This window comes from Schistocerca piceifrons, chromosome 2, assembly GCF_021461385.2.
Source record: "Schistocerca piceifrons isolate TAMUIC-IGC-003096 chromosome 2, iqSchPice1.1, whole genome shotgun sequence".
NCBI classification, from domain to species: Eukaryota; Metazoa; Arthropoda; class Insecta; order Orthoptera; family Acrididae; genus Schistocerca; species Schistocerca piceifrons.
In genome coordinates this window covers 1,060,881,163-1,060,908,444 of record NC_060139.1, presented here as the reverse complement: position 1 = coordinate 1,060,908,444, position 27,282 = coordinate 1,060,881,163, and the positions used below count along the sequence as shown (strand labels likewise).

General features: G+C 39.7%; 1 protein-coding gene across 1 annotated transcript in view; it reads right to left on the bottom strand.

The window, feature by feature from the left end:
- The window catches only part of LOC124776121 (MFS-type transporter SLC18B1-like), a 307,140-nt gene that overhangs the window by 93,414 nt on the left and 186,444 nt on the right, over positions 1 to 27,282 (bottom strand). The window contains exons 6-7 of the mRNA XM_047250961.1: positions 25,021 to 25,111; positions 10,432 to 10,571 (exon numbers count right to left, since the gene is read on the bottom strand). Of these exons, the coding sequence (XP_047106917.1) occupies positions 10,432 to 10,571; positions 25,021 to 25,111 (231 nt within the window). The remainder of the gene's footprint in view (positions 1 to 10,431; positions 10,572 to 25,020; positions 25,112 to 27,282) is intronic.

The following is a 27,282-nucleotide window of genomic DNA, read 5'->3' as shown; positions in this document are numbered from 1 at the left end:
ACAGTACCTATAATTGCAACTTTTGTGCGTGTAAACAGTCAATACATATAACAGAGACAATAATGAAAATATTACAACAGTAACCACATGGTATCAGCAAATCTCATGTAGAAAATTACGAGGGTTGAAACTTTAATAGTGGCAACTATTTATTTACAGCTTGTACAAAATAGATACGTGTTTCAAAGTTTTATTGACTTTCAAAGTAGTCATCAGCATTGTGTATAACCCATCGCCAGTGATGTGGAACTTGTATGATACTCTTAGTAGTGCCATTTGTGTTGACAGTTTGAGCGGCATGGTCTGGTGCCTAACAAATTTGTAGCAATTTTGAAGCAAATGCTGTAAAGTGTTTCCTTCAGTTTAGAAATAGAGTTGAGCTCACGAGGGCTTCAGTCAGGGGGGCGCAGTAGGTGGTATAGCACTTAGCACCCCCATCAGTCAAACAAATCAGTAACAACTTGCACTGTCCGTGCTTGAGCATTGTCCTGCAAAATGATGGTCAGGTCCCACAGAAAGTGTCATCACTTCTGTTTCTTAGCTGGTCATAGGTTGTGTTCCAAAAATGAACAGCATAGAGACAGAAGTGATGACACTTTCTGCAGGACTTGACGATCATTTTGCAGGACAATGCTCAAGCACATACTGTGGAAGCTGTTACTGATTTGTTTGACTGTTGGGGCTGCTAAGTGTTATACCACTTACTGTACTCCCCTGACTGAAGCCCTCATGAGTTCAACTCAATTTCTAAACTGAAGGAAATGCTTCATGGCATTCGCTTCACAACCACTACAAATTCATCGGGCAATAGACCGTGCTGCTCGAATTGTCAACACAAATGGCACTGCTAAGAGTATCCTACAACTTCCACATCGCTGGAAATAGGTTATACACAATGCTGGTCAGTTAAACTTTGAAACACCTATCTATTTTGTAAGAGCTGTAAATAAATAGTTGCCACTATTAAAGTTCTAACCCTCATATAAATGTTACAAGGAATTGTACAATTTCACTAATAAAAATCTAAGAAAACATGACTGTTTACACTGTTTACATTATAGCCAACCAAAGTATTAAAAATGAGAAGATGAAAACAATTTTCCTTTATGGTGCTGAGAAATCTACTTAATAATCTTTATATTTTAATTCTGTGGGTACATGAAGAAAAAATTGTGTAACAGATTCAACTCACACCCACATAAGTACCAGTACTCATCTAATTAATACATAGAATATCAAGCAAGGTGTTCTTTAAGTTACATTTAAATAAAGATTTATTGTCTTGTGTACTTAGTACTCAACAGCCATCACATGTTGGCAATCATTTTTTTGGCTATGTCATTATCTCAAAGAGACTTTTTCCTGCATGGACATGCACCTTTGCCCATCATATATTGAAGTTTTCAATTATTCATCTTAGATGTGATAGTATAGTACAGATTAAAGCAGTTAGCAGCAGCAGCCTTTGTGGTAGATATTATGTTGAAAATATAGATAAAGTGAGAGGTAAATACTTATTGATACGATAACACATGGAAATGATTTTTAATTATTTTTATATTCTTAATTTATTGTCTCCTGCATTTTCTGACACTAATGATACATTACATTGGTTTGTAATTACTATTACAATACGTTTCTCTGTAAACTGGGCCACTGATGATGGGGTTAGTCTGATACTGGGAAATTGCAATCATCCTATGAAGGAGTTGGCTTGCAAAACACTGATGTGACTCATTCTAGAGTACTTTAAAATTTGTTTGCTGTTGTGAATTCCTTGACATCAGCTGTATTAGGCATAGATCTACTGCGCAGTAGTGACACACAAAAATTTGTGCCAGACTGGGATTCAAACCCAAATTTCCCACTTAATGTGAGTGGTCACCTAAACGGCTATCAATGCATTCTAGAATATTGTTCTAGTATGTGGGACTCATACCAAACAGTACTAACAAAGTATGCGTACAAAGAAAGACAACATGAATGGTTGAAGTTTTGTTTCATCCACATCACGGAGATGCTGAAAAATGTGAACTGGCATATGTTGAGAGATAGACATGACTTGTTCAACAAGGGCTTGCTTACAAAGTTTCGAGACCCACCATTAGTACGGAATCTAAAAATACACTGGAACCCTCTATATATCGCTCCCATAGGTACTGCAAGGACAAGATTAGACCAATTGTAGCCCGCATGGAGGTGTTTAAGCAATCAATCATTCTTCCCACACTCCATACACGAGAAGAATCGGCATAAACCCTAATATATGGCAGAATAGAAAGTAATGTCTGCTATGCACTTGATAGTGGTTTGCAAAGCATAATATGTAGATGTAGCTTTATGTAACAATCCAGCAATTAAATAATTTTTATGTACAGCAACTTTGTCTGTATCTAACCTAAAATGATGCCCTTGCTAAATATTTATTTCACCCTGTGAATTTAATATTACTGGTAAGTGCTTAGAAGTTTACAGTACATGTAGAACAACTGCATAATAATGAAGTTCAGGATGCAGATACACAGTATTTGTAGTGATATGCTAATGACAAGGTACTTGCTTCACACAGACAACAACATTCCCAGCTGCAAACATCACAAATTACTTTAATGAGTCCATATTCAGGGATTGAAAAGTTCTGTTAGCTACACAGAAAGTAAAATTGAGGAGATAGCAGCTGTAATTCTAATTTGCCGAATTAAATTTAAATGGCGTAAGTGTGAGCAACAATAAGTAGTGTACTGTTTTGTTGGTTGTCAATACAGTAAGCTGTTTAAGTTTCTATGGCATCATTGTCTTTTCTTAACATCTACCTATTGAATTGTTCCATACCCCCGTGGATTATCCAACTTGATGGGATCTACAGAACATCATGAATGAATGAATGAATGAATGAATGACGTTAATGGACATCCCCAAACGACTGTGAATGCTCTTTGTTTACTGCAAAATTTTTCATTCAGAATAACAGTTTATCTCAGAAGGTAACAAATTACAAAATGACACCAGGTAATATTTGTTAACCTGGAGACAGAAATGTGGTCAAACAAGGATATCATTGTTACAACATATTTTTCTGATTTACAAAGACATATTATTAACATAATATGTTATAAACAGTATGTTTCCACAACAGAGCCTTATGTTATACCTTCCAGTGTTAGGAATGCCAGCATTAATTTCATGTGGGATATTGTAATAGAATCTACATAAGAAAAAATGTTGGTTGCTTCTCGAGATGCAGTGATCACCTCTAGCTCCACACTACACTTGAAAATGAACATCTTATACTGAAAGTTCAAGCTGATTTGGAAGTACCACAAGAAGAGTTATCGTCTTTATCAGCTGCAGCCTGCAGTAGTCATTTCAGAGCTAAACCAGAAGACTAGAATACATTCAAGTCTTCCAAATAAGTGAAATGATCAAGGAGACACTGAAAACCTGCTTGCTTCAGACTAGCTCTGTCCAACCACTTTAATACTTTATAGACTGAGGTCAAAAGTATATATACATCTGTAGCTCTGATGCAGTCTGATAGTGGAAGCAAAGTGTAGGAAGAAAGGTTTTAAAAAGACCGAATGGGAGTAATTGCTGGGTAGTAGTCACGGGAGAGGAGCAACTGGGAGACTGTGGTTCAGTTGGCCACTGTGACACCACTGAAGACTTCCTTTCCCAGCAACCAACTGACACCAAATCTACAGTCCTTACTGGTCACCAAAACCATAGTGCCACATTCATGTATCTGTAGCATCCAGGAGTGGAGTAATCGAATAAAATTCCCTGTCAGAGATCCGGCTATGCCTTTTAATGCCTGAAAATGAAATATACCCTTCCCACTAACCTTTCCACCCCTCCCACAGTAGTATCCTGCTGCCCACCCAATCTACACAACATATTTGTCCATCATTATACCACCCCTGCTTCCAGCCCTTTGCTCCATCACTCAAATTCTTGTAAAAGATTTAGATACATCCTCCCACCACTACCTACTCCAGCCCCAGCCCCATTACAGGCATTTCTTACCCTATCAAAGCCAGTGCCACCAATGGAAGCAGCCATGTAGTCTACCAGACTAAGTGCAACCACTGTGCATCTTTCTATGTGAGGACAACCAATAACAGGCTGCCTACTCACATGAGTTTGCACTGCCAAACTGTGGCCAACAGACAGCCACACCACACAGTTGCCAAGAATGTCATGCAACACAAAGCGATTGACTTCAATGACTGCTTCACAGCCCTTGCCTGTTGGATTCTGCCCACCAACAATACCAGCTTTTCTCAATTGTGCAGGTGGGAACTCTTCCTGCAATATCTTGCATCCTTTGATCCCGTAATCCCTACAGCCTCAGCTAGAGCACTGCATCTGCAAGGCAAATCCACATGAGTAGTGTTTGTCTGCATCACTCACTATGCATCTGCATGCAGAGGTATGCAACTGGCAGTTCCCTCTCAGTATCAAGTAGTGCTCACTCGCCAAGTATTGAGCAACAGTGTGTGGCCAGAGCCACATGACTAATGAAACGTAGACCCTACACAGCTTTGTCACGATGTAGCATCACTAATGGGCCCAGCAAGCATTTGAATGCATTTAGAATTGATATTTCTGCTTAGCTGTCGATTTTCCCATGTTTTCCACGGAGAAACTGTGTGCTGTATACCTGAGATCCAGCAAGAGTTAACACAGTGACAGAATATGATCATTTCTAATGAAAATTAAAATTGGTATCAAATACTGAATGTTATTAAAGGTCACTGTTTTAAGTATGGAACTGAAAATATCTGTAAAATAATAGCTGATGAAATAATGCTGACATTCAGTCTGCTGCTAACTTTGTACTGACATTGAGACATATTTTGGATAGAACATTTTAATAGATTTGTGTTGAGGAGTGTTACAATAGACTTTAATCATCAACTTTGGTTGTAATTAACAAGAAACTACAGTCTAGCTACATCATAGGCTTTCATGAATAAACTGAGGATAGAACTAACAGAACTTGTTACAAATGACAATATGAATTGCAGTGAACTGAAAGTGAAAGTAAGTATAAGTTGCAGTGTTACGCAGAGACGGACATTACTCGAATAAATTTCCATCTGGATAATTATCCAAATAATTAGATCAAACAAATTTATTCATGAATAAATTCTTTGTAATTTAAATAAAGTATAACATGTAGGGACCGACGACCGTAGCAGTCAGGTTCCTTTAACCCCACAAACCAACCAACCAACCTATAACATGTAATGCCACTGTATTCTCTTTGTTTACTTCATGTACTGAAATATATAAAATACTTTTTGAACTGACATGTGTCTATGGAGTTACATAGAGAATTGAGATTCAAAAATTTTTGAACAGAAATTGGGTCTGAGTACATAAGTAAGTTCATAATATTGCAGCACACTGAAAACTTTTGTACCTTGAAAGTGTCAAGAGACAATTGGGAAATGCTTTTTGGCTTTCTACAAATGCAAATATTGCATCAATATCTTATCTACAAGTTAAAAGCAAATAGTTTAGCTGCATTGCTGCCAGTGGTCAAAGGAGGCTACACATATAAAATAGCCAAAGCAATGTTGAAGGCATACAGTCATGAGTTTCAAATGATATAACAATGTTAAAAAAAAAGGAATGTCATGTGAGAAATGAAACTAATGTGGAATCACAACAAATTATTTGACAAAACCCAGAATGGAATTGATAATTTTCTGTTATTCGTCATACACACCCAATTCCACTGGTAAGATGCACATGGTGCATGGACACACTTCAGGTTCACAGAATATGTGCAACCGAGTGTTGGCACACAAAAGCCACACTGCTACAAACAAGCCTCATGTGGCTGAGACATCTATGTGGCCCATGTACAAGCACTCTCATGGCTGTCATTAGCATTGGTAATCTTTGGCAACGTCTGCTAACATTCATGAAGTGTATTCATGCTCTCTTTTGCACAATGCAGATGCATATGGGCCATGTGGATAGGAGCATACATTCAGGGCTCTAGTCTCAAGCTCTTCTAGTCCCTGTCCTTTACCTGCATGTATGCCCTTTCCTGTTCCCACTAAAACATCGCACATGCCATCTGTCCCTACAGCACACATGCATAGCCCTTCGTACTTCCCTGCTTGTCCCCAGCTGCATAAAGCCTCCTGAAGTGTAGAGAGAGAGAGAGAGAGAGAGAGAGAGAGAGAGAGAGAGAGAGAGAGAGAGAGAGAATGTGTTTTTGTATTTCTTCATACTATGGGGGACTCTGTCTGGTAGCTAAAAACATCCAAAAGAGCTTAAGTGAAGAGCAAAAGGTAGCACAGAGTTGAGCATTGAAGCTGTGAGGACATATTTATCAATAAATGTCAACTGGGAGACACTAGAATAAACACAGCGAGTAAGTTGCAAAATTATTTACAAAATTTTTCAAAAACCAAAGTATAGTTAAAGAATACTCTTCAGCTCCCAACATAGCAATCCCACAGAAGATTAACAACATCTCATTCTTCAATAAAACAATAAAGACTTTAAAATTACAAATACCAGAAGACTTTGGGTAGGTAACTGAAAATCCCCAAATACTCCAAAACAAAGTAAAAGAATACATCATAACCTGTATCAAATGGAAAATTCACCTGAGAAAATTATAACAATCCAGAAAGTTGGTAATCTTATCAATTTCACTTTAAAAATAGATGAAAGTAAATAGAAACATAATAGTGGAAAAAATTGTTTCCAAAAATAATGTAATTTGTCATCATTTAAGTGCTCAAGTGATGATAAACACAATGTGTACTTACACAATCTTGAATAACAATTTATTGTTATTAGGTAAATAGCCACCTTGCTATTATGAAATTTCAGTGCAAATCAGTAAAAAAAATCATTTGCTACAAAACATAATGTGTAAACCAAGTTACACAGATGAGACATTCTGTAAATCTTGATTCTGAATTCTTGATTATTTAACATATCTTTTGTAACCCCTTATGCTCTTAGCCTTTTCTACCTACAAAACACACAGTTTCATCTAAATCTTTACTAATGGGAAAATGAGATATTAACATTAAAATTAATATGACAAAGGAGGTTTCCATAATGTTCTGGTAGGCACACACATTATAAGTAATAGTCGAAAGTGCCATCACACATCTTGTAGTTTGTATTTTGCACACACACACCCACACATGTGCACGCACGCACGCACGCCCGCCCACACACACACACACACACACACACACACACACACACACACACACACACACACACACAGAGAAGTTCATTCTATCTTCTTTGCAAGTAATTTGTACTCTTTTTGTTTTCTTATATGTGTCCTCAAAACATACAGTTCTTTATGGAATTAGTTTCACTTTGTTTAAATGGTAGTATGCTCGGACTTTTCGATATTGTTCAGTGAAGAACCATAAAAACATTTGTAATGTGAGTGTTTGAAATGATGACAGTTGTGCCACTGTTTCAACGGTGCTTTATTATGCAACCAGCAACCACCCAGGCCATTCATGGGAAATATATTGGAAATTCAAATCAATGTAATGTCTCAGTTTTCATTTCAAGCCCATTATACCTCAACACAATGACCATGTTTTTTCAGAGAACAATGACAAATATTAAAAATTGCATTTAACTAAAGAGTATGTTAATTGAACCACTCCTCTTGTCCATTGGAATATATTGTAGCAGATTAGCATTGTGTATGCTCTGAAGTCATTTGCAACATGTGCATTTCAAGAACACATTAATTTTCATTTTTATGCTTAATTTGTAAGGGTTTGGTTTCAAGGTAAAATTATAGAAGGAAAAACATAAAGAAATTATCAGAGAGAGAGAGAGAGAGAGAGAGAGAGAGAGAGAGAGAGAGAGAGAGAGAGAGAGTAGATGGATATGGTGATATAAATAGAATCAGTGAAATAATAAACAAAAATAAAAATGTTTACTAAAACACATATCAAAAAAAGTTTTGCGTCAACCCGGTTCCCAGAACTCCTGAAGATAGACGTTGACTGTGGATATTGTATCACAGACACAGTCCCTTTGACTGTTCAGGGATGTCACTAAACCCTCCCAAAGATGTAAACAACCATGCAGAAACAGTACCTATTAGACAGAGGGGGTCCGACAGCCAATCAGTTCCAGTCATTCCACCAGGAAGGAGGTACATGGCTCATGTTGTCTGTAATTCAAGCATGCCTAGATGGTCAACACCGAGGTTCGATCACATCTGCATTGTTACTTTGTGCCAGGAAGTGGTCTCAACAAGGGAAGTGTATGGGCATCTCAGAGCGAACCAAAGTGATGTTGTTCAGATATGGAGATACAGAGAGACAGGAACTGTTGACAACATGTCTCGCTAAAGCCACCCAAGGGCTATTACTGCAGTGAATAATGGAAATGAGCGTTTGGCATCATTGGCCGGGAGGCCCCTTACAGGGCAGGTCCGGCCACCTCGGTGCAGGTCTTATTACATTCGACACCACATTGGGCGACCTGCCTGCTGAATGGGGATGAAATGATGATGAAGACAACACAACACCCAGTCCCTGAGTGGAGAAAATCCCCAACCCAGCCAGGAATCGAAACCAGGTCCCTTAGGACAGCTGTCTGATTACTGCAGTGGATGACAGCTACCTACGGATTATGGCCCAGAGGAACCCTGACAGCAACACCACCATGTTGAATAATGCTTTTTGTGCAGCCACAGGAAGTCATGTTACAACTCAAACTGTGTGCAATAGGCTGCATGATGCACAAATTCACTCCCAACATCCATGGTGAGGTCCATCTTTACAATCATGACACCATGGAGAGCAGCACAGATGGGCCCAACAAACATGCCAAATGGACCACTCAGGATTGGCATCACATTTTCTTCACTGATGAGTGGTGCTTATGCCTTCCACCAGACAATCATTGGAAACGTGTTTGGAGGCAACCCGGTCAGGCTGAATGCCTTAGACACACTGTCCAGCGAGTGCAGGAAGGTGGAGGTTCTCTGATGTTTTGGGGTGGCATTATGTGGGGCCAATGTATGTCACTGGTGATCATGGAAGGCTCCGTAATGGCTGCACGATATTTGAATGCCGTCCCCCGACCTGTATAGTGCTACCATATCGGCAGCACATTGGTGAGGCATTCGTCTTTATGGACGACAATTCGCGCCCCCATCGTACACATCTTGTGAATGACTTCCTTCAGGATAATGACATCGCTCAACTAGAGTGGCCATCATGTTCTCCAGACATCAGCTCAACGAAGATGACTGGGATAGATTGAAAAGGGCTGATTATGGATGACGTGACCTTCCAACCACTCTGAGGGATTATGCTGAATCATCGTTGAGGAGTGGGACACTCTGGACTCTTGATGAACTTGTGGACAGTATGCCATGACGAATACAGGCATGCATCAATGCAAGACGATGTGCTACTGGATATTAGAGGTACTGGTGTGTACAGCAATCTGGACCACTACCTGTGAAGGTCTTGCTGTATGATGGTACAACATACAATGTGTGGTTTTTATGAGCAATAAAAAGGGCAGGAACGATGTTCATCTCTATTCCAATTTTCTGCACAGGTTCCGAAGCTCTCAGAACTGAGGTGATGTAAAACTTTTTTTGATGTGTGTATATGAACATAAAAGGAAGTTGAGGGGAGGGGAGATTGTATATTTATTGAGGTTAAATCCAGAAAGAAGGCACAATTTGACAATATATGGGAGAGTGAGGCCTCATTTCCAGAATTCATCTCATGTGGGAGGATCCAAATAGCCACTATGGTGTACCAAGCACTCAGACCCCTCCAGTCATGAAGCAGAGCATGCTCAGAAGGTAGGTACTGAGTTCCCCCAGGGCAAACAGTATTTTTGTGTCCTTTAACACACTCAGCCAGTTTCAGGTGATCATTCTTTTCTAAAATGTCCTTCAGTGAAGATATGGAAGTTGCTTACAAATATGATACATGCTTTCACATTGCACTGTGCAATTTATGTTGTAGGATTTATCAGTGCTGTAAAATTTGTAATGGGTTGGTATGGAAAATGACAACATTTCTGCCACCAAATACAAAGTTACCTGGCAGTTTTCTTATAACAGCTACAATGCTGTAGGGTTCACAGTCTCATTTACAACATAGGATGACACACCTCTATTCTTCCCTTCCTCAGCATTAAACAAGTGTAGGATCCTAAATAACTCAAAAATGTATTTTTGTGACAATGATAATAACAGTGTATCAAATTGGATTTTTATGTAACTACCATCAGTCACTAACAACTGTCATTAAAAAATAAATATTAAGCAATTATGATAAAATATTTTATTGTAATCAGTTTGGCTAGGGAGCTATTTTATATAAACAATTAAGAACCAACAGGTACAAAAGAATTCAGTGTTTAAAAAGAAGAATATCAAAAACATACCTCCCGTAAGTGTGGTTCGAGAGTAGGGTCCAGGAATCCCCAAGTATTTGACACCACAACAATAACTAGGCTTATCACTATCACTGAAGGCAGTTTCACCAGGTGCAGCAGTGAACCAGTATGTTTGTTTATAGATCCAGCTACAAAACAAAGCCAAAACTTCAATCAAAATATGCAATTTTTCACAGTCACTCAAGAATTCCAGACAGTAATTTTATTGGCACAAGGATGGGTTTCCCCCCCCCCCCCCCCCAACCCGCACCATGCGCGCGCCCACACACACACACACACACACACACACACACACACACACACACACACACACACAAGCTATGATTACCTGCCACTTCAACCAAACCGATGTTCAAAACTATTGTATTCTTTTGAAATAGTATACTAAGGAACTACATTGTGCAACAGAATTAAAGGATTACTCTTGCAGGATCCCAAAACTGACTTCCATTGCAGTACATAAGTTTGAAATTTGCCTCAAAGGTATCTACAACATCCCTCTATAATAGTGCAAAAGTATGGCTCCGTGCAGCATCACCCATGGGCTTGGTGATGCTTCAAACAGCATGGTGTTGACATATGCGAAAAAAAAAAAGGCCACAGTTCAAAAGCTCATGTGAGCTGTAATGTGGGTTAATGATGCCACGTGGGCACCAAATTTGACCTCAGTTCTGCCCAACACCACAGTGTACATGTCGATGATTAGACAGTTATCACAGCCCTTCTTACCCACTTTTCATCCCTTCCTTTGACACCTCTGTGAGGGGGGTCAAGATGATGACACCCAGCACTGCAGCCATGTACTGTTTTGATGGGTGGGTGAGGAAAACATTTCAAATACACCACTGCTTGGAACCAACAATAATGTTTTCCTTGGCCAACCATAAGAAAACTGCCCAATTTCAATACTGTGTGTGACTTCCATCACAAAGACATCAAAAGAAGGGATGACATGTGGGTAAGAAGAGCTATAAAACCCTTCTCATCATGTGGCACGTCCCTGGTGGTGTTGAGCAAAATTATGGTGAAATTTGACGCCAATGTGACATCGTTAAACCACCTTGCAGCTTACATGAACTTTTGCACTGTGACCATTTTCACATGTGTCAACAGCTCACTGTGTGAAGATCACCAAGCGCAAGGGTGACATTGCAGGGTGCCACACTTTTACACTATTACAGAGGAAGGTTTTAGCACTTTTCAGACAAATTTCAAACTTATACAGCACAATAGGAGACAGTTACGTGGTTCTGAAAATGTGATCCTTTAATTTTGTTGCACAGTGTATTTGTTGCGGTGCATTAGCACATTGTTACTATTTACCTTGTGTTGCGTCCTTGTAACTTTAACACTGATCGGCTCATAGAAAGTGGTTCAAATGGTTAAAATGGCTCTGAGTACTATGGGACTTAACATCTTAAGTCATCAGTCCCCTAGAACTTAGAACTACTTAAACCTAACTAACCTAAGGACATCACACACATCCATGCCCGAGGCAGGATTCGAACCTGCGACCGTAGCAGTCCCGCGGTTCCGGACTGCAGCGCCTAGAACCGCACGGCCACCGCGGCCGGCTATAGAAAGTGGATAAGCAACTGAACTGAAAGGGCTAACACATAAGAGCATATTTTGAGATACTGCGTATCTGACGTCTGGTTAAAATGAAAACCAAAACTATAATAAGACAAAACAGTTTATATAGTACATAGGCCTTTTTAGTGATTAACAGGGAACTACTACTTACCATCATGTCACACATTCAAAAACACAATCAATAAAATGATCAGTCTATTTCTCACTAAACAGAGGGTTAGCATTTTCTTCTGCTAACCACTTCAGTTAAAGACATGTTCCTTTGCTACAATGGAAAAAGTAATGTAAAAAGTCCAGCACAAATTGGAAAAAATGTTACAAACATCTCAAGTTTCCAAATGTGTCAGTTCATCAAAATTGTGCAGTCTTAACATGAGTCTCATTACCATCATATTCTGGCAAAATGTACATAGAAACTCAAACTTGGATCAAAAATGTCTTTGCTTAATTTAATTATTGGTTTGAATCATTACAATCATCATCAGATTCGCCTGTCTCTTAATATAAGTAAAATGTTGAATTGCTGCAATCTTGAAGGTGATCATGCATGACACCCCTCATCAATTCTGGCAAAGTGTCTGTGTTGTCTTAATACAGGCAGTGCCAGTACCAATCCATGACCTACTAGGGCTTCGATGGATAGGAGGGACCACATTAGTGTGCAAGCACAGTTAACTAGGCTGTGCCTGTGTACTATATGGATGGCTCTCATCAACTGGGAGTACTCACAATGTATAGTGACCAGTAACAGGTCCCCAGCAGAGGACCCTTGGTAGCATCCCCTCGTAGCCTGCATCTCTATACACTAGATTATCATTAGTCCTAATGTTGATGGCTTCCTTTACAATGTCATCCAAAAATCCTCTGATCCTGCATGACACTCTGCTTCATTCAAAACTGAATATGAGCCGATCAGCTCAATGAAAGTGGATAACCATGTGTAAAGCAGAGAATACATTTTTCATGGTGCATCTCCTTTATACATTCATGTAATGGTTTCTGGTCTAGAGCCTAAGAAAGATTCTAAAGATCCAAATTAAGTAAAATATGAATTACTTATGGTAAAAACACACAGTATATATGATGTTTTGTAAGAGGAAAGGAAGAGTGACATTTTAAATAAAGGTATTGTTATCACAACATATGTCTGTACTGGTGTTTTTTTTTAATTCTATCTGGGATCATATAAGGAACTACCAAGATTCTCTGCGACTTGAATCCTTTGTACTGAGTCAAAAAAAGAATTGACACACTTGTAGCAACAGTATAAGGAAACAAAATGAATGCTTTGACTGCTGTTTTGGTATTGGAGAAATTGTGGTACTACAAACCAATTTGTGACAGTCTGATTCCACCCTTTAGGAAAAGTTATGGGAGTATGCATTCACGCCTAAGAGCTTAAGGTGTGCTAATAGCTATTTCAATTTTCATCTGGGTAGTCATAGACCTTGATGGTATGTTTATTCAAACCTCTAGAGGACACAAATGCAGTAAGTGAAACAGGCAAAAAGGAATACAAACGTCTCAAAAATGAGATCGACAGGAAGTGCAAAATGGCTAAGCAGGGATGGCTAGAGGACAAATGTAAGGATGTAGAGGCCTATCTCACTAGGGGTAAGATAGATACCGCCTACAGGAAAATTAAAGAGACCTTTGGAGATAAGAGAACGACTTGTATGAATATCAAGAGCTCAGATGGAAACCCAGTTCTAAGCAAAGAAGGGAAAGCAAAAAGGTGGAAGGAGTATATAGAGGGTCTATACAAGGGCGATGTACTTGAGGACAATATTATGGAAATGGAAGAGGATGTAGATGAAGATGAAATGGGAGATAAGATACTGCGTGAAGAGATTGACAGAGCACTGAAAGACCTGAGTCGAAACAAGGCCCCCGGAGTAGACAATATTCCATTGGAACTACTGACGGCCGTGGGAGAGCCAGTCCTGACAAAACTCTACCATCTGGTGAGCAAGATGTATGAAACAGGCGAAATACCCACAGACTTCAAGAAGAATATAATAATTCCAATCCCAAAGAAAGTAGGTGGTGACAGATGTGAAAACTACCGAACTATCAGCTTAATAAGTCACAGCTGCAAAATACTAACACGAATTCTTTACAGACTAATGGAAAAACTAGTAGAAGTCAACCTCGGGGAAGATCAGTTTGGATTCCGTAGAAACACTGGAACACGTGAGGCAATACTAACCTTACGACTTATCTTAGAAGAAAGATTAGGGAAAGGCAAACCTACGTTTCTAGCATTTGTAGACTTAGAGAAAGCTTTTGACAATGTTGACTGGAATACTCTCTTTCAAATTCTGAAGGTGGCAGTGGTAAAATACAGGGAGCGAAAGGCTATTTACAATTTGTACAGAAACCAGATGGCAGTTATAAGAGTCGAGGGACATGAAAGGGAAGCAGTGGTTGGGAAGGGAGTAAGACAGGGTTGTAGCCTCTCCCCGATGTTGTTCAATCTGTATATTGAGCAAGCAGTAAAGGAAACAAAAGAAAAATTTGGAGTAGGTATTAAAATTCATGGAGAAGAAATAAAAACTTTGAGGTTCGCCGATGACATTGTAATTCTGTCAGAGACAGCAAAGGACTTGGAACAGCAGTTGAATGGAATGGACAGTGTCTTGAATGGAGGATATAAGATGAACATCAACAAAAGCAAAACAAGGATAATGGAATGTAGTCTAATTAAGTCGGGTGATGCTGAGGGAATTAGATTAGGAAATGAGGCACTTAAAGTAGTAAAGGAGTTTTGCTATTTGGGGAGCAAAATAACTGATGATGGTCGAAGTAGAGAGGATATAAAATGTAGGCTGGCAATGGCAAGGAAAGCGTTTCTGAAGAAGAGAAATTTGTTAACATCCAGTATTGATTTAAGTGTCAGGAAGTCATTTCTGAAAGTATTCATATGGAGTGTAGCCATGTATGGAAGTGAAACATGGACGATAAATAGTTTGGACAAGAAGAGAATAGCAGCTTTCGAAATGTGGTGCTACAGAAGAATGCTGAAGATTAGATGGGTAGATCACATAACTAATGAGGAAGTATTGAATAGGATTGGGGAGAAGAGAAGTTTGTGGCACAACTTGACCAGAAGAAGGAATCGGTTGGTAGGACATGTTCTGAGGCATCAAGGGATCACCAATTTAGTATTGGAGGGCAGCGTGGAGGGTAAAAATCGTAGAGGGAGACCAAGAGATGAATACGCTAAGCAGATTCAGAAGGATGTAGGTTGCAGTAGGTACGGGGAGATGAAAAAGCTTGCACAGGATAGAGTAGCATGGAGAGCTGCATCAAACCAGTCTCAGGACTGAAGACCACAACATAGAGGACACAAACTCAAGAGTCCTTCTCAAGCACACAGCCATAGATCATTTTCTTTAAAGAAAGTGAATAATTAATGTAGGGAGGACATCTCTGGCAGAATGCAAGTACTTCATGAGAACAGGAGGCCACTTACCAAACAACAGATATGTTCAGTCACAGACATGCAAATACGAAAGAGAAAGGGAACTTGCTGGCTTTCGTAATACATCCTTTATTGAGCTAGAGTCAAAAACAGACATCTTATATTGTGTTGGCTGAACACCAAATGCTAGGATCGGTTTCAGCATTTCAACTAGTGCATTCTGATCATTGTGTGTCCTCTTGGTACAATGTGTGTGTGTGTGTGTGTGTGTGTGTGTGTGTGTGTGTGTGTGTGTGTGTGCATATGCACGCAAAAAGCTAGTGGTGGATAAGATTGCACAGATTGTGTAGCAGCAATTGAACTCTAGCATTTTGTGCTCAGCTAAATGTTGTGTCACTGGGTGGTCAATTTTATTCTTCACCACAGTTTGGCGGTGTCCATTCATTCTGGCGACAGCTGGTTGGTTGTCATACAGACATAAAAATCTGTGCAGTGACTGCACCAGAGTTGGTATGTTACATAGTTTCTTTCACAGTTAGCTCTGTCTCTGGTGGGACACGATAAGCCTGCAACAGGACTGGAGTAGGAAGAGCTATGTGGGTTGATTGATCAGTTCTTTCACCTGGCTCTTCCAAGTAGCAAGAGTTTCCAGCTGGCAATGAAGGCCATTTTCCAGCAGGCACTGGAAAACTGACTGAATGTTCTGTAAATGATCTTCCCGAGTAGGGCCTGTGACCCAGATCATCATCAAAGTAATTCACACAACTGGGATTGTCCAAAACAACTGCTCAAAATATTCTTGGTAAATTTCTGGTGCAGACGAGATTCCAAAAGGCAATCGATTAAACTGGTAAAGGCCAAAGGAAGTGTTGGGAGCAGGGAAGTCTAAGAAACTGTGTGCAACAGCAACTGCAGATAATCATCATTCAGGTCGATGCGGGAAAGACACTGCCCCCTCCCCCTCCCAACAATTTTGCCAGCAACTCTGCCTGCCTATCTGAAATTCAACCAGCCACCAGCCCACAATCACTGTTGTGGAAATGTTGCGTCCATGCTCAGCCTAACTACACACTATGAAAACAGGAGAAGAGAAACAGAAAAAAAAGAAAAAACAGGATTGTCGCACATGTAATAGAGTCCTTCATCACCACTTTAGTATCTGCAGTAGGTGGACAACACTGCTACATGAGACAGACAGTATGGGTCCTACAATGGCTGATGGTCATTTGGTAACAAACTGGGAACAGAACTCTGTGAGTGGAATAAACTCAACATGCTAACTGAACTATAGGAAGTAGAGCATCCAAATCCATGTAGAAACATGCATGACAATATACCCAGCAAGGGGCTGGCACACGTGGCTCATGTCTGAACACACAACAATTCTCGACACAAGTGCGAGGCTAGGTCTGGAGTGGTTGAACTGCACTAGAGCAATGGTCTCCTCCGCTTACTGCTGCTCGTAGGTAAACACCTCTTTCAGTGGGTCTGCCAACATGACATGATATGTACAAACTCCACGGCATGTTTCTGAACTAATTCACTGTTCTACTCATGCCAGCTCATCCAGCTCCATCAGGGCATCTGCTGGCAGTAATATTAAAATAAGTCTATGGGCAACAACACTGGTGTTTCTCCAGAAGCCTGATATCAGAATTCGTGTTTGTGGAGACTTTAAATAACTATCAATGCTAAATCAGTTGTTGAGACTCATTCCATTTTGTGCCCTGAGGATGTTGTGTCAAAACTAGTAGAAGGGAAATATTTTTCCAGAATTGATGTAACAGAGAGTTATCTAGAAATACCATTAAGTGAAGTTTTGAAGCACTTCATGGACATCAATTCTCCCTTAATCATCTATCATTAAAATTGCCTCCCTTTTTATGTGGCTGGTGTCCCTGTACTTTTTAAGAGTTATGTAGAAAAGTTTATCTGGAAGGTCTTCTGCTGCCTGCTAACTACCTGGATGACATCATCATTACCACTGAAATGAGGGAAGCACATCTATGTAATTTTTGCCTTCCTCTCCAAACCTTAAAATGCAATAGTTTCTGTTCCTAGCTGAAGAAATGTGAATTCTGTTAAATTAGAAGCAGACCATCTGGCACACTTGCTTTATATGTATAGCTTACGCCCAATGCATAAAAACTTTGATGGAATCATCAAAGTCCCTCCTCCATCTAATATTAAAGAAACACAATCCTTCATGGATAAAGTCAGTTATTTATCTCTCAGACGTCAGCTACATCCAAAGATGCGAATCTGCTCAGAAAAATGATGCCAAATTTCAGTGGAGCACTTCTTGCCAACAAGTTTTTGATCACTTAAAGAGTAGCCTTTGCTGTGGACCATGCCTAGCCACATTTACACCACAAAACTATTGGCCCCGCCACCCAGGCCTAACAATTCGGCATTGGTACAGTTTTATTGGACAAAATATCCTTAAAGGCCAGAACATCCCAAAGCATATGCCTCACAAACATTACATTTCACTCTACTCAGCTATAGCTAAGTTTTCATAAAAAACAATTATCTATAATTTTTGGCATTCAACTGTTTCACAATTTCCTCTACAAAGTGAAATTCCATCTAATTATCAACCACAACCTTCTGGCCACCCTATTGGACCTCACAGCTGTAAACTGAAGAAATAGCTCAGTGATTACATAGGTGGGCCCTATTTCTAAGCGAGTACCAACACCATATCCACAAAATATCCACCTCTCAACACATCAATGCACTCTCCCTGCTCCCCCTGGTTCCCCACACACACTCTGAACTACTACTTTTTCTGTCTGTAGTTTATGATAATGTGATACACAAATTCAATGTATGTGGTATTATTTTTACTCTTGTGGGAGTCCCTTTTATGTCTTATGGTTGTTACAGTGAAAATTATTTGTATTTTACAATATTCAAGCATCTTGCTCACTTCAGGATGCTCTAATCTTTTATATTAATTATTTTATTACAAAGGTTATTAGACAGTTCTGGTTCTGCTCCATCATTCATCGGAGATTCACCAGTTGGGTCAAAACTCTTCCTCCCCAACTGCATACTTAGCTACTGCACAGCTGCAAGTAAACATTTGTACATGGTGCAATGTTGTCTTCTCAAAAAACAAATAATTCTTCTTTCTTCTCCTTTCTTCTAGATGCACTGTTAGTTCATTTCTTCCATAGTTTATCTTCTCAGTTTTTGTTTCTTCTGCATCCTATTTATCCTTTATTCATCTTTCACCAATATGATTCAATGATGATTCCATCTTATAAGTATCGCATATGCCTGCATCCATCCAGTACAACTGTTCCTTAAGTTCAAATTCCAACAACACTAGGCATTCGCAGGTTTTCCACAATCCTTCAAAAGGAAACTTCTATTATCAAAGCCATTAACCCATAAACCTGTGCTCTAAAATCCTGTGTCCAATACTCATTATATATGCTACTTGATACTGTAGAAAGGCTGACACACTGAATCTCTTCAGTTCTTGTTACACACCCACGAAGTTTATCTTCAATAATTTGAGTAACTAACACATTATTCTTTATTATAGTTTCTTCTTCTCATAAGTCATTCCATTCATCATTTAATTTTCATGTTCCAATGTTGTAAACTGACTGCACACCATTAGCTGCTTATGGCCTTACAGATTTCATTCCAGAAACTAGCAAGAGTTTCCTGTATTCTCATTGGTTAATTGATTTTTACTTATTTATTTGCCCATTCTCGTCTTCCATTCTTAGTATTCTTCATTGCTCATGCCATGCCTTTCTTCTCTTTCAGTTATCTTCTGCACTGCTGCATTCACGATCCCATGCCCACTGATTATTATCTGTTTCTCTTTGGTAGTGCAGACTGCTGCCTGTGCCTGTCAAAAACCTTGTTTTGCATGTTTGGCTGTTCCTTTATGCTTCTTTGCCGCATTAGTAGTATTCTTTCTTGTTGCATCACTTATATACCCTTGCCTATTAGGTAGCCACGTACTTCACATTCAGTCTTGCTCCACTGTCACTGTTACCATGCCTGTTTGATGACTGCATACTTTGCATAGGAGTCCCTAGACCAACAAGTGCACAATATTTCATTTGTCATGCTGCATCTCCAGAAATTGACTTCTTTTTAGTTCTCTTTCCAATCATGCACTCTCTTTCACGTGGAACTTCTTAAATTTGTAGCTTTGTATGAAATCCACTTGAGGGTTGTTTCTAACAGCTATTGCAGTTTGTCTGCTAACCAAGAAGAAATATTGAATTTAATTGATGAAAGGAGAAAATATAAAAATGCAGTAAATGAAGCAGGCAAAAAGGAATACAAACGTCTCAAAAATGAGATCGACAGGAAGTGCAAAATGGCTAAGCAGGGATGGCTAGAGGAGAAATGTAAGGATGTAGAGGCTTGTCTCACTAAGGGTAAGATAGATACTGCCTACAGGAAAATTAAAGAGACCTTTGGAGAGATGAGAACCACTTGTATAAATATCAAGAGCCCAGATGGAAACCCAGTTCTAAGCAAAGAAGGGAAGGCAGAAAGGTGGAAGGAGTATATAGAGGGTTTATACAAGGGCGATGTACTTGAGGACAATATTATGGAAATGGAAGAGGATGTAGATGAAGATGAAATGGGAGATAAGATACTGCGTGAAGAGTTTGACAGAGCACTGAAAGACCTGAGTCGAAACAAGGCCCCGGGAGTAGACAACATTCCATTAGAACTACTGATGGCCTTGGGAGAGCCAGTCATGACAAAACTCTACCATCTGGTGAGCAAGATGTATGAGACAGGCGAAATACCCACAGACTTCAAGAAGAATATAATAATTCCAATCCCAAAGAAAGCAGGTGTTGACAGATGTGAAAATTACCAAACTATCAGTTTAATAAGTCACAGCTGCAAAATACTAACACGAATTCTTTACAGACGAATGGAAAAACTGGTAGAAGCGGACCTCGGGGAAGATCAGTTTGGATTCCGTAGAAATGTTGGAACACGTGAGGCAATACTAACCTTACGACTTATCTTAGAAGAAAGATTAAGGAAAGGCAAACCTACGTTTCTAGCATTTGTAGACTTAGAGAAAGCTTTTGACAACGTTAACTGGAATACTCTCTTTCAAATTCTGAAGATGGCAGGGGTAAAATACAGGGAGCGAAAGGCTATTTACAATTTGTACAGAAACCAGATGGCAGTTATAAGAGTCGAGGGGCATGAAAGGGAAGCAGTGGTTGGGAAGGGAGTGCGACAGGGTTGTAGCCTCTCCCCGATGTTATTCAATCTGTATATTGAGCAAGCAGTAAAGGAAACAAAAGAAAAATTCGGAGTCGGTATTAAAATCCATGGAGAAGAAATAAAAACTTTGAGGTTCGCCGATGACATTGTAATTCTGTCAGAGACAGCAAAGGACTTGGAAGAGCAGTTGAACGGAATGGACAGTGTCTTGAAAGGGGGATATAAGATGAACATCAACAAAAGCAAAATGAGGATAATGGAATGTAGTCAAATTAAATCGGGTGATGCTGAGGGGATTAGATTAGGAAATGAGACACTTAAAGTAGTAAAGGAGTTTTGCTATTTAGGGAGTAAAATAACTGATGATGGTCGAAGTAGAGAGGATATAAAATGTAGACTGGCAATGGCAAGGAAATCGTTTCTGAAGAAGAGAAATTTGTTAACATCGAGTATAGATTTAAGTGTCAGGAAGTCGTTTCTGAAAGTATTTGTATGGAGTGTAGCCATGTATGGAAGTGAAACATGGACGATAACCAGTTTGGACAGGAAGAGAATAGAAGCTTTCAAAATGTGCTGTTACAGAAGAATGCTGAAGATAAGGTGGGTAGATCACGTAACTAACGAGGAGGTATTGAATAGGATTGGGAAGAAGAGAAGTTTGTGGCACAACTTGACTAGAAGAAGGGATCGGTTGGTAGGACATGTTTTGAGGCGTCAAGGGATCACCAATTTAGCATTGGAGGGCAGCGTGGAGGGTAAAAATCGTAGAGGGAGACCAAGAGATCAATACACTAAGCAGATTCAGAAGGATGTAGGTTGCAGTAGGTACTGGGAGATGAAGAAGCTTGCACAGGATAGAGTAGCATGGAGAGCTGCATCAAACCAGTCTCAGGACTGAAGACCATGACAACAACAACTGCTAACCAAATCTCCTTCCAGACAAAATTAATGACTCACTGCTTGTTCTATGAGTTTTCCCACCATTTATTGTATGGTGTCTGCTTTCTGTTCTACCTGCAATACACATAATGTGACATGCTTTTGCTTCTGTGTGTTTTCCTGTACCTGTGCTTTTACACTGTGTACACTCTTCAGCATTGCTTCACGGTGTTTTTCTGTGATTTCCTGCATTTTGTTTTGTGTTCCCCTAACTGTGACTTTATTTTATCATTAGTTTTCTGTTTCTCTTCTTGTACCAATTATATTTCCTCATCTACTTCTCACAAATACTTGTCAGAAATATTATGCAAAACATGCAACTATAGTCTTTATTATATCCAGCTTTGTCACACACTGTTTTGACACTATTATAGCCTGCTGCAGCAATTATAATATTTTCATAACACAGCAATTCTAATTACTCACTACAATGATTCCAATTACTCACCTATAGCACTTGCAACATTAAAATTTGTCATTTTCTGCTAATGGTGGATGCTGTGTGCTGTGATATTGCATTTGCTCATTCAGTGTGTGTTCATAATGCAATCCTGCCTCTTTTTCTTTTTCTTCCTTCATTGTTCCCTTGCTGCACCTACAGTCGTTTTCAGTTATGTTTTTCATGTGCAGTAATCCAAGTTTCGGGTTTGATTTTCTTGCAGCCATTGCACCCAAATACTGAAGCACTTCTGTGCTGTCCAAGGGAGTTCACTGTAAATGCTCCTCCACAGTGGTTGTGTCAGAAGATCTGGCAGTTCAGTTCTGTCACAGAAAGACATTTTTAAGGCCATAAGCCTGTTTTAAATTAATGTTGATTCTTGAGTACTGGCTTCTTTACTTTACTGCCATATAGGTCTGGCCTGAAACTTTTATCTTGATGCCATTAACAGATAGCTTTATTCCCAAGGTACACGTATGATGTTAATAAAAGTTTCAAATCGTGTACCTCAGCGACATGTGTCCTATCGAACTATTACTCCCATTACTCCACGTAACTAAGCCAGTAACACACAAAAATGATAAGAAACACCTCTGAAAATCAGAACAGGTTTTTTCTATACAGTGTTTTATTACAGTTTAAGTCATAGAAAACTCTCTCTTATGTCTTAAGTTTGTTTACAGTACATCAGCATTCACCAGATTCCATAACTTCACCTAAGTTAGACACTGCTTTTTTGATGCAGTCCGGTCACTAAAAATATTTATATGTTGTCTCATTTCATACAAAACAAACACGAATTAGCCATCATTAATGCCCACAACTATATTCTGCAGCTGACTGGGTACCCTTACAAAGAAGTCGACCAAAAGCATACAAAACTCTGCATCATAAATGTGATGTTGCAATCACTCACATTTATGACTTTTTCAGGTAAGCGAAACTTGGCAAAATGAGGTTTTCAGTAGGGTACTGAGACATGGTAAAATTAGCTGTTTTGAAGAGCACGCCACAGTTCATAGTGTAAAGCAGTCACCCTCCGTTTCTGGTGGTGGTGCCGCTGTGGCAATCGCAGCTTTGGTGTCTCCCTCTGGTGTGAAAGGGGAAAGGTAGCCTGTTGACGTCCATTTAAGAGGCACTATGAGCTCGGCAGTTTGTCAGTCTGAGTCGGTGCAGTTGAGGCAAGTTCAGTTGGTCAGCCAGGTCAGTCTGGGGCAGTCAGTGTCTGTCTGTCGTCTGGAGTGCTAGTATGTGTTAGGCCGCCAGTCTGCTCAAGTTTGTTCAGGCAATGGTCATTGGCGGTTGGATCGATCAGCTGGTCAGTCGCGCACTGAGACACAAGATAACTTGTCTGTCTTGAGCATCAGTGCATGTGAGGTCGCCACGTCAGTTCAGTGGGATGCAGTGTATAGCGAGGAGTAGTGGCTTCGCAGCCGACACGAGAGCAACAGGAGTCAACCCACGACGTGAGTCTGGCCGGCGCAAGCTGCGATGCTGTGAGATGGGAGATCGGCGCACCTTCCTGCGTCTGTTGAAGCAACTGGAAGCGGACGGTTCAGGAGAGCATTTTGGGGGTGCTACACCAGGTATTCGCCAGAAATCACAGTTTATTATTTACCTGTTAAATTCTACTTGTTTTCTTGGTCAGTCTCTCGTCCCCAGCTTGCTCGTCTGTTTCTCGTCCGCATTTATTAGGCAGTTAGTGAGTGTCTGTCTGTCTGTCGGTCTGCCGTACATTAATAGCTGCCTCTGTCATGTTTGTTGGATTTGGTATTAACAAATTTATTGCTTAAGGTGTAAAGGCCAAATTCCTGAGATATGTTTTTATCTTGCCTATCATCTTGATAGGCGGTATATGTGTAATGTAGAGCATGTTTGTACATTTTATGTAAGGCTGAATTTCATGGGTTTTTATTTAAATGGTCATTTTAGTATATAAAGTTGCCACCCTTCCACCGTAAGAGTTTTCCTTTAAAAACAAGCTGCACTTTCAGTGGCAAGTAATTTTTTTTTTTTTTTTTTTTTTTTTTTTTTTTTTTTTTTTTTTTTTTATGTGAGTGTTTTGTACCATTTCCATCCCTCATACAGGTTACATAGTTTGTGTGTTTGTGTGAGTTGTTAAAATTTTTAGTTTAAAGTAATCTGGTGTGTTGCAGATTTGCACCAGTGTAGTCTTTCAGACGTTGTTGAGAGCAGTCGTGACTACGGCCGTGTTAAAAGGGAGCGGCAAGGTTCTCAACCCGAAAGCTCATACTGTCAAAAAAAAGTTATTTCTGTCTCTGAATAAATTGTAACTTGATATTTAGAGGGTGCTTTCTGATTATAATTTTTAAATTAGTTTTTTTTTAAATAGAAAGGGTTTTAAGAATAAAATTTCCATTTGTTGAAATTTAATTTGTTTTCATCAGTTACCCACTGGCAACTACTTCCACGATCACATAGTGTGATTAAATGTGTTAATGTTCTTGATGAATCATTAGTAAATGAAGTAAATTCTTTAAGAAAAGATTTTGAAAGTAAATCCACGGTTCAGGCACAACTGCATTTCCTAGGTTATTTTTATCTTCAAGTACAAAGAGCTTAATTAATTTTATGTTAGGCCTGGTGGTCTTGGAGGTCTAGGAGGTCGTGGTATCGAATCCCAGTTGGACCATGGAAATTTTCAGTCTGTCATTAAGCTAGCCTTCACCTCTCAACAACATGAGGAGTCTCCAGGAATGACACATGGCTTGGATTCCACATGAAACTGTAAGTCCCCACTCCCTAGTTGGATTTGTCTTAAAATTGAAATAATATAAACTTATATTTGCTAAATACATTTTCAAATTAAACCATTTTGGTACATATTAAAACATCCTAATAAAATTATACTTGAATTGATTGTTGATGGTCTGATAATCATGCTTCATAATCAGTGTAAAAATAATCATAAATTTTGTATTTTGCAACTTACCACCAGTTGAAGGAAGCAGGCAAAAGTTTATTGGAACTGTAGCAACCATAAGGATTCCCAGGGAGTAAAAAGGCAGTTCAAATCCTCCAATCTGAAAGAGGAATTTTGCAGATAAACAGGCAGAAGAGGACAATAAAATTTCAATATGTTGTACATTGCAATACTGTGACCATACACAGTGGCATGACCACTGAGGAGCTTTGAATTCACATATTTAAAACATGTTTCCATAAGTTCCAAGAACCTCACACCAATCAATCATTCATGATTCATTCATCATGTTCCATAGCTCCCATCAAGAAGGAAAACTTTCACAGACATGGAATGAGACAAGTCTTCTTCTTCTTCTTCTTCCTAGCACCTTTCCATTGGAGTGGGGGTCTACTTTCTGGGTCAATACATACGTTTTTTTAAGGTCAAACACATCCTGTGGATTCAGGATCCTTGGTATTCAATCTGTGTTTATAGTCAAGGTACACATCAACATAACAGAAAATCAAACAATGGGAAGTCCAGGATAGAATAACAACAACATTAAAAGAATGGATTGTTTATCACCACACAGAGGAAACACTGAGTAAGAGATAGTCACAATGAAAAAGATTGCTAAACATTTAAGCTTTTGGCTTTTGGACAAAAAAGTCCTTCTTCGGAAATAGAAAACACACATGCATGCTTTCACACAAGCACAACTCACACACGAATGGCCACTTCCCACTGTCTCTGGATGCTGAGGCCTGACAGCACCCCAAGAGAATATCTGTATGGAAGAAGGACTTTTTTGTGGAAAGGCTTGAACATTTCACAGTCTTTTTCATTGTGCCTGTCTGTGGCTCAAGGCATAACCCAAAGAGGTGAGCAGCTATCTATCATTTTCATATTGTTGTTAACGTACACTGATCAACAACATTATGACCACTTACCAAACAGCTGGTATGTCCACCTTTGGCACGGATACCAGCAACAATGCATCATAGCATGTAAGTAATGAGGCCCTGGTAGGATGCTGGAGGGAGATGGCACCACACCTGCACACACAAGTCACTTAATTCCTTGACATTCCAGGGAACGTGGTGATGAGCTCTGATACCACATTCAATCACATCCCAGATGTGTTTGATCAGGCGAGTTGAGGGGCCAGCACATCAAGCAGAACTCACCACATTGTTCCTCAAAAGACTCCATTACATTCCTGACCTTGTGATATGGGGCATCATCTTGTTGAAAAATTCCATTGCCATTGGGAAACATGATCATCATGAAGCAGTGTATGTTGTCAGCAAACAATGTACCATATTCCTTGGCTGTCATGGGGCATTGTACGAACTCTACTGGACCCATGGATGCCCATGTGAATGTTCTCAAGAGCATAATGCAACTGCTGCCAGTTTGTATCCATCCCGCAGTATAGGTGTCAAGGAGTTATTCCCCTGGAAGACAATGGTTTTGGGTATGATAAAGAAGGTATTGGAATTCATCAAACCATACAATGCTCTGCCACTGTGCCAATGTACAGTGGTGATGTTCACATGCCCATTTCAGTAGTAGTTACTGATGTTGTGGTGTTACCAATGGCACATGCATGGGTCATTAGCTGCAGAGGCCAATGGTTAGAAGCATTCAGTGCACTGTGTGTTCATTCATACTTGTACTTTACACAGCATTAAAGTCTGATGTTAATTCTGCCACAGTTCGCCACCTGTCCTGTTTCATCAGTCTGCCCAGCCTACAACGTCCGGCATCTGTAATGAGTGGTGGCTGCCCAATCCCCATGATATCTACATCTCTATCATATTTGGCAAGCCACTTAATGGTGGCTGTTCCACTCGCAAATAGTGTGTGGTAAGAATGACTGTCGATAAGCCCCTATATTGGCTCTAATTTCTCGAATTCTCTCCTCGTGGTCATTACATGAGACATATGTGGGTAGAAGTGATATGTTGTCTGACTCCTCCCGGCAAGTGCTCTCTCTAAATTTGAATAGTAAATCTCTCCATGATATACAATGCCTTTCTTGTAATGTCTGCCAATGGAGTTTGTTGAGCATCTCCATAATGTTCTTGCACCAGCTAAATGATCTGGTGACAATACACCCCACTCTTCGCTGGACCTTCTCTATCTCCTCTATCAGTCCTACCTGGTAGGGACTTCAGATAGATGAACAGTACAAGAAACGGCCAAACGAGTGTCTTAGAAGCTACTTTCTTCATGGAAACATTACATTTCCTTAATATTCTTCCTATGAATCTGAGTTGGCACCTG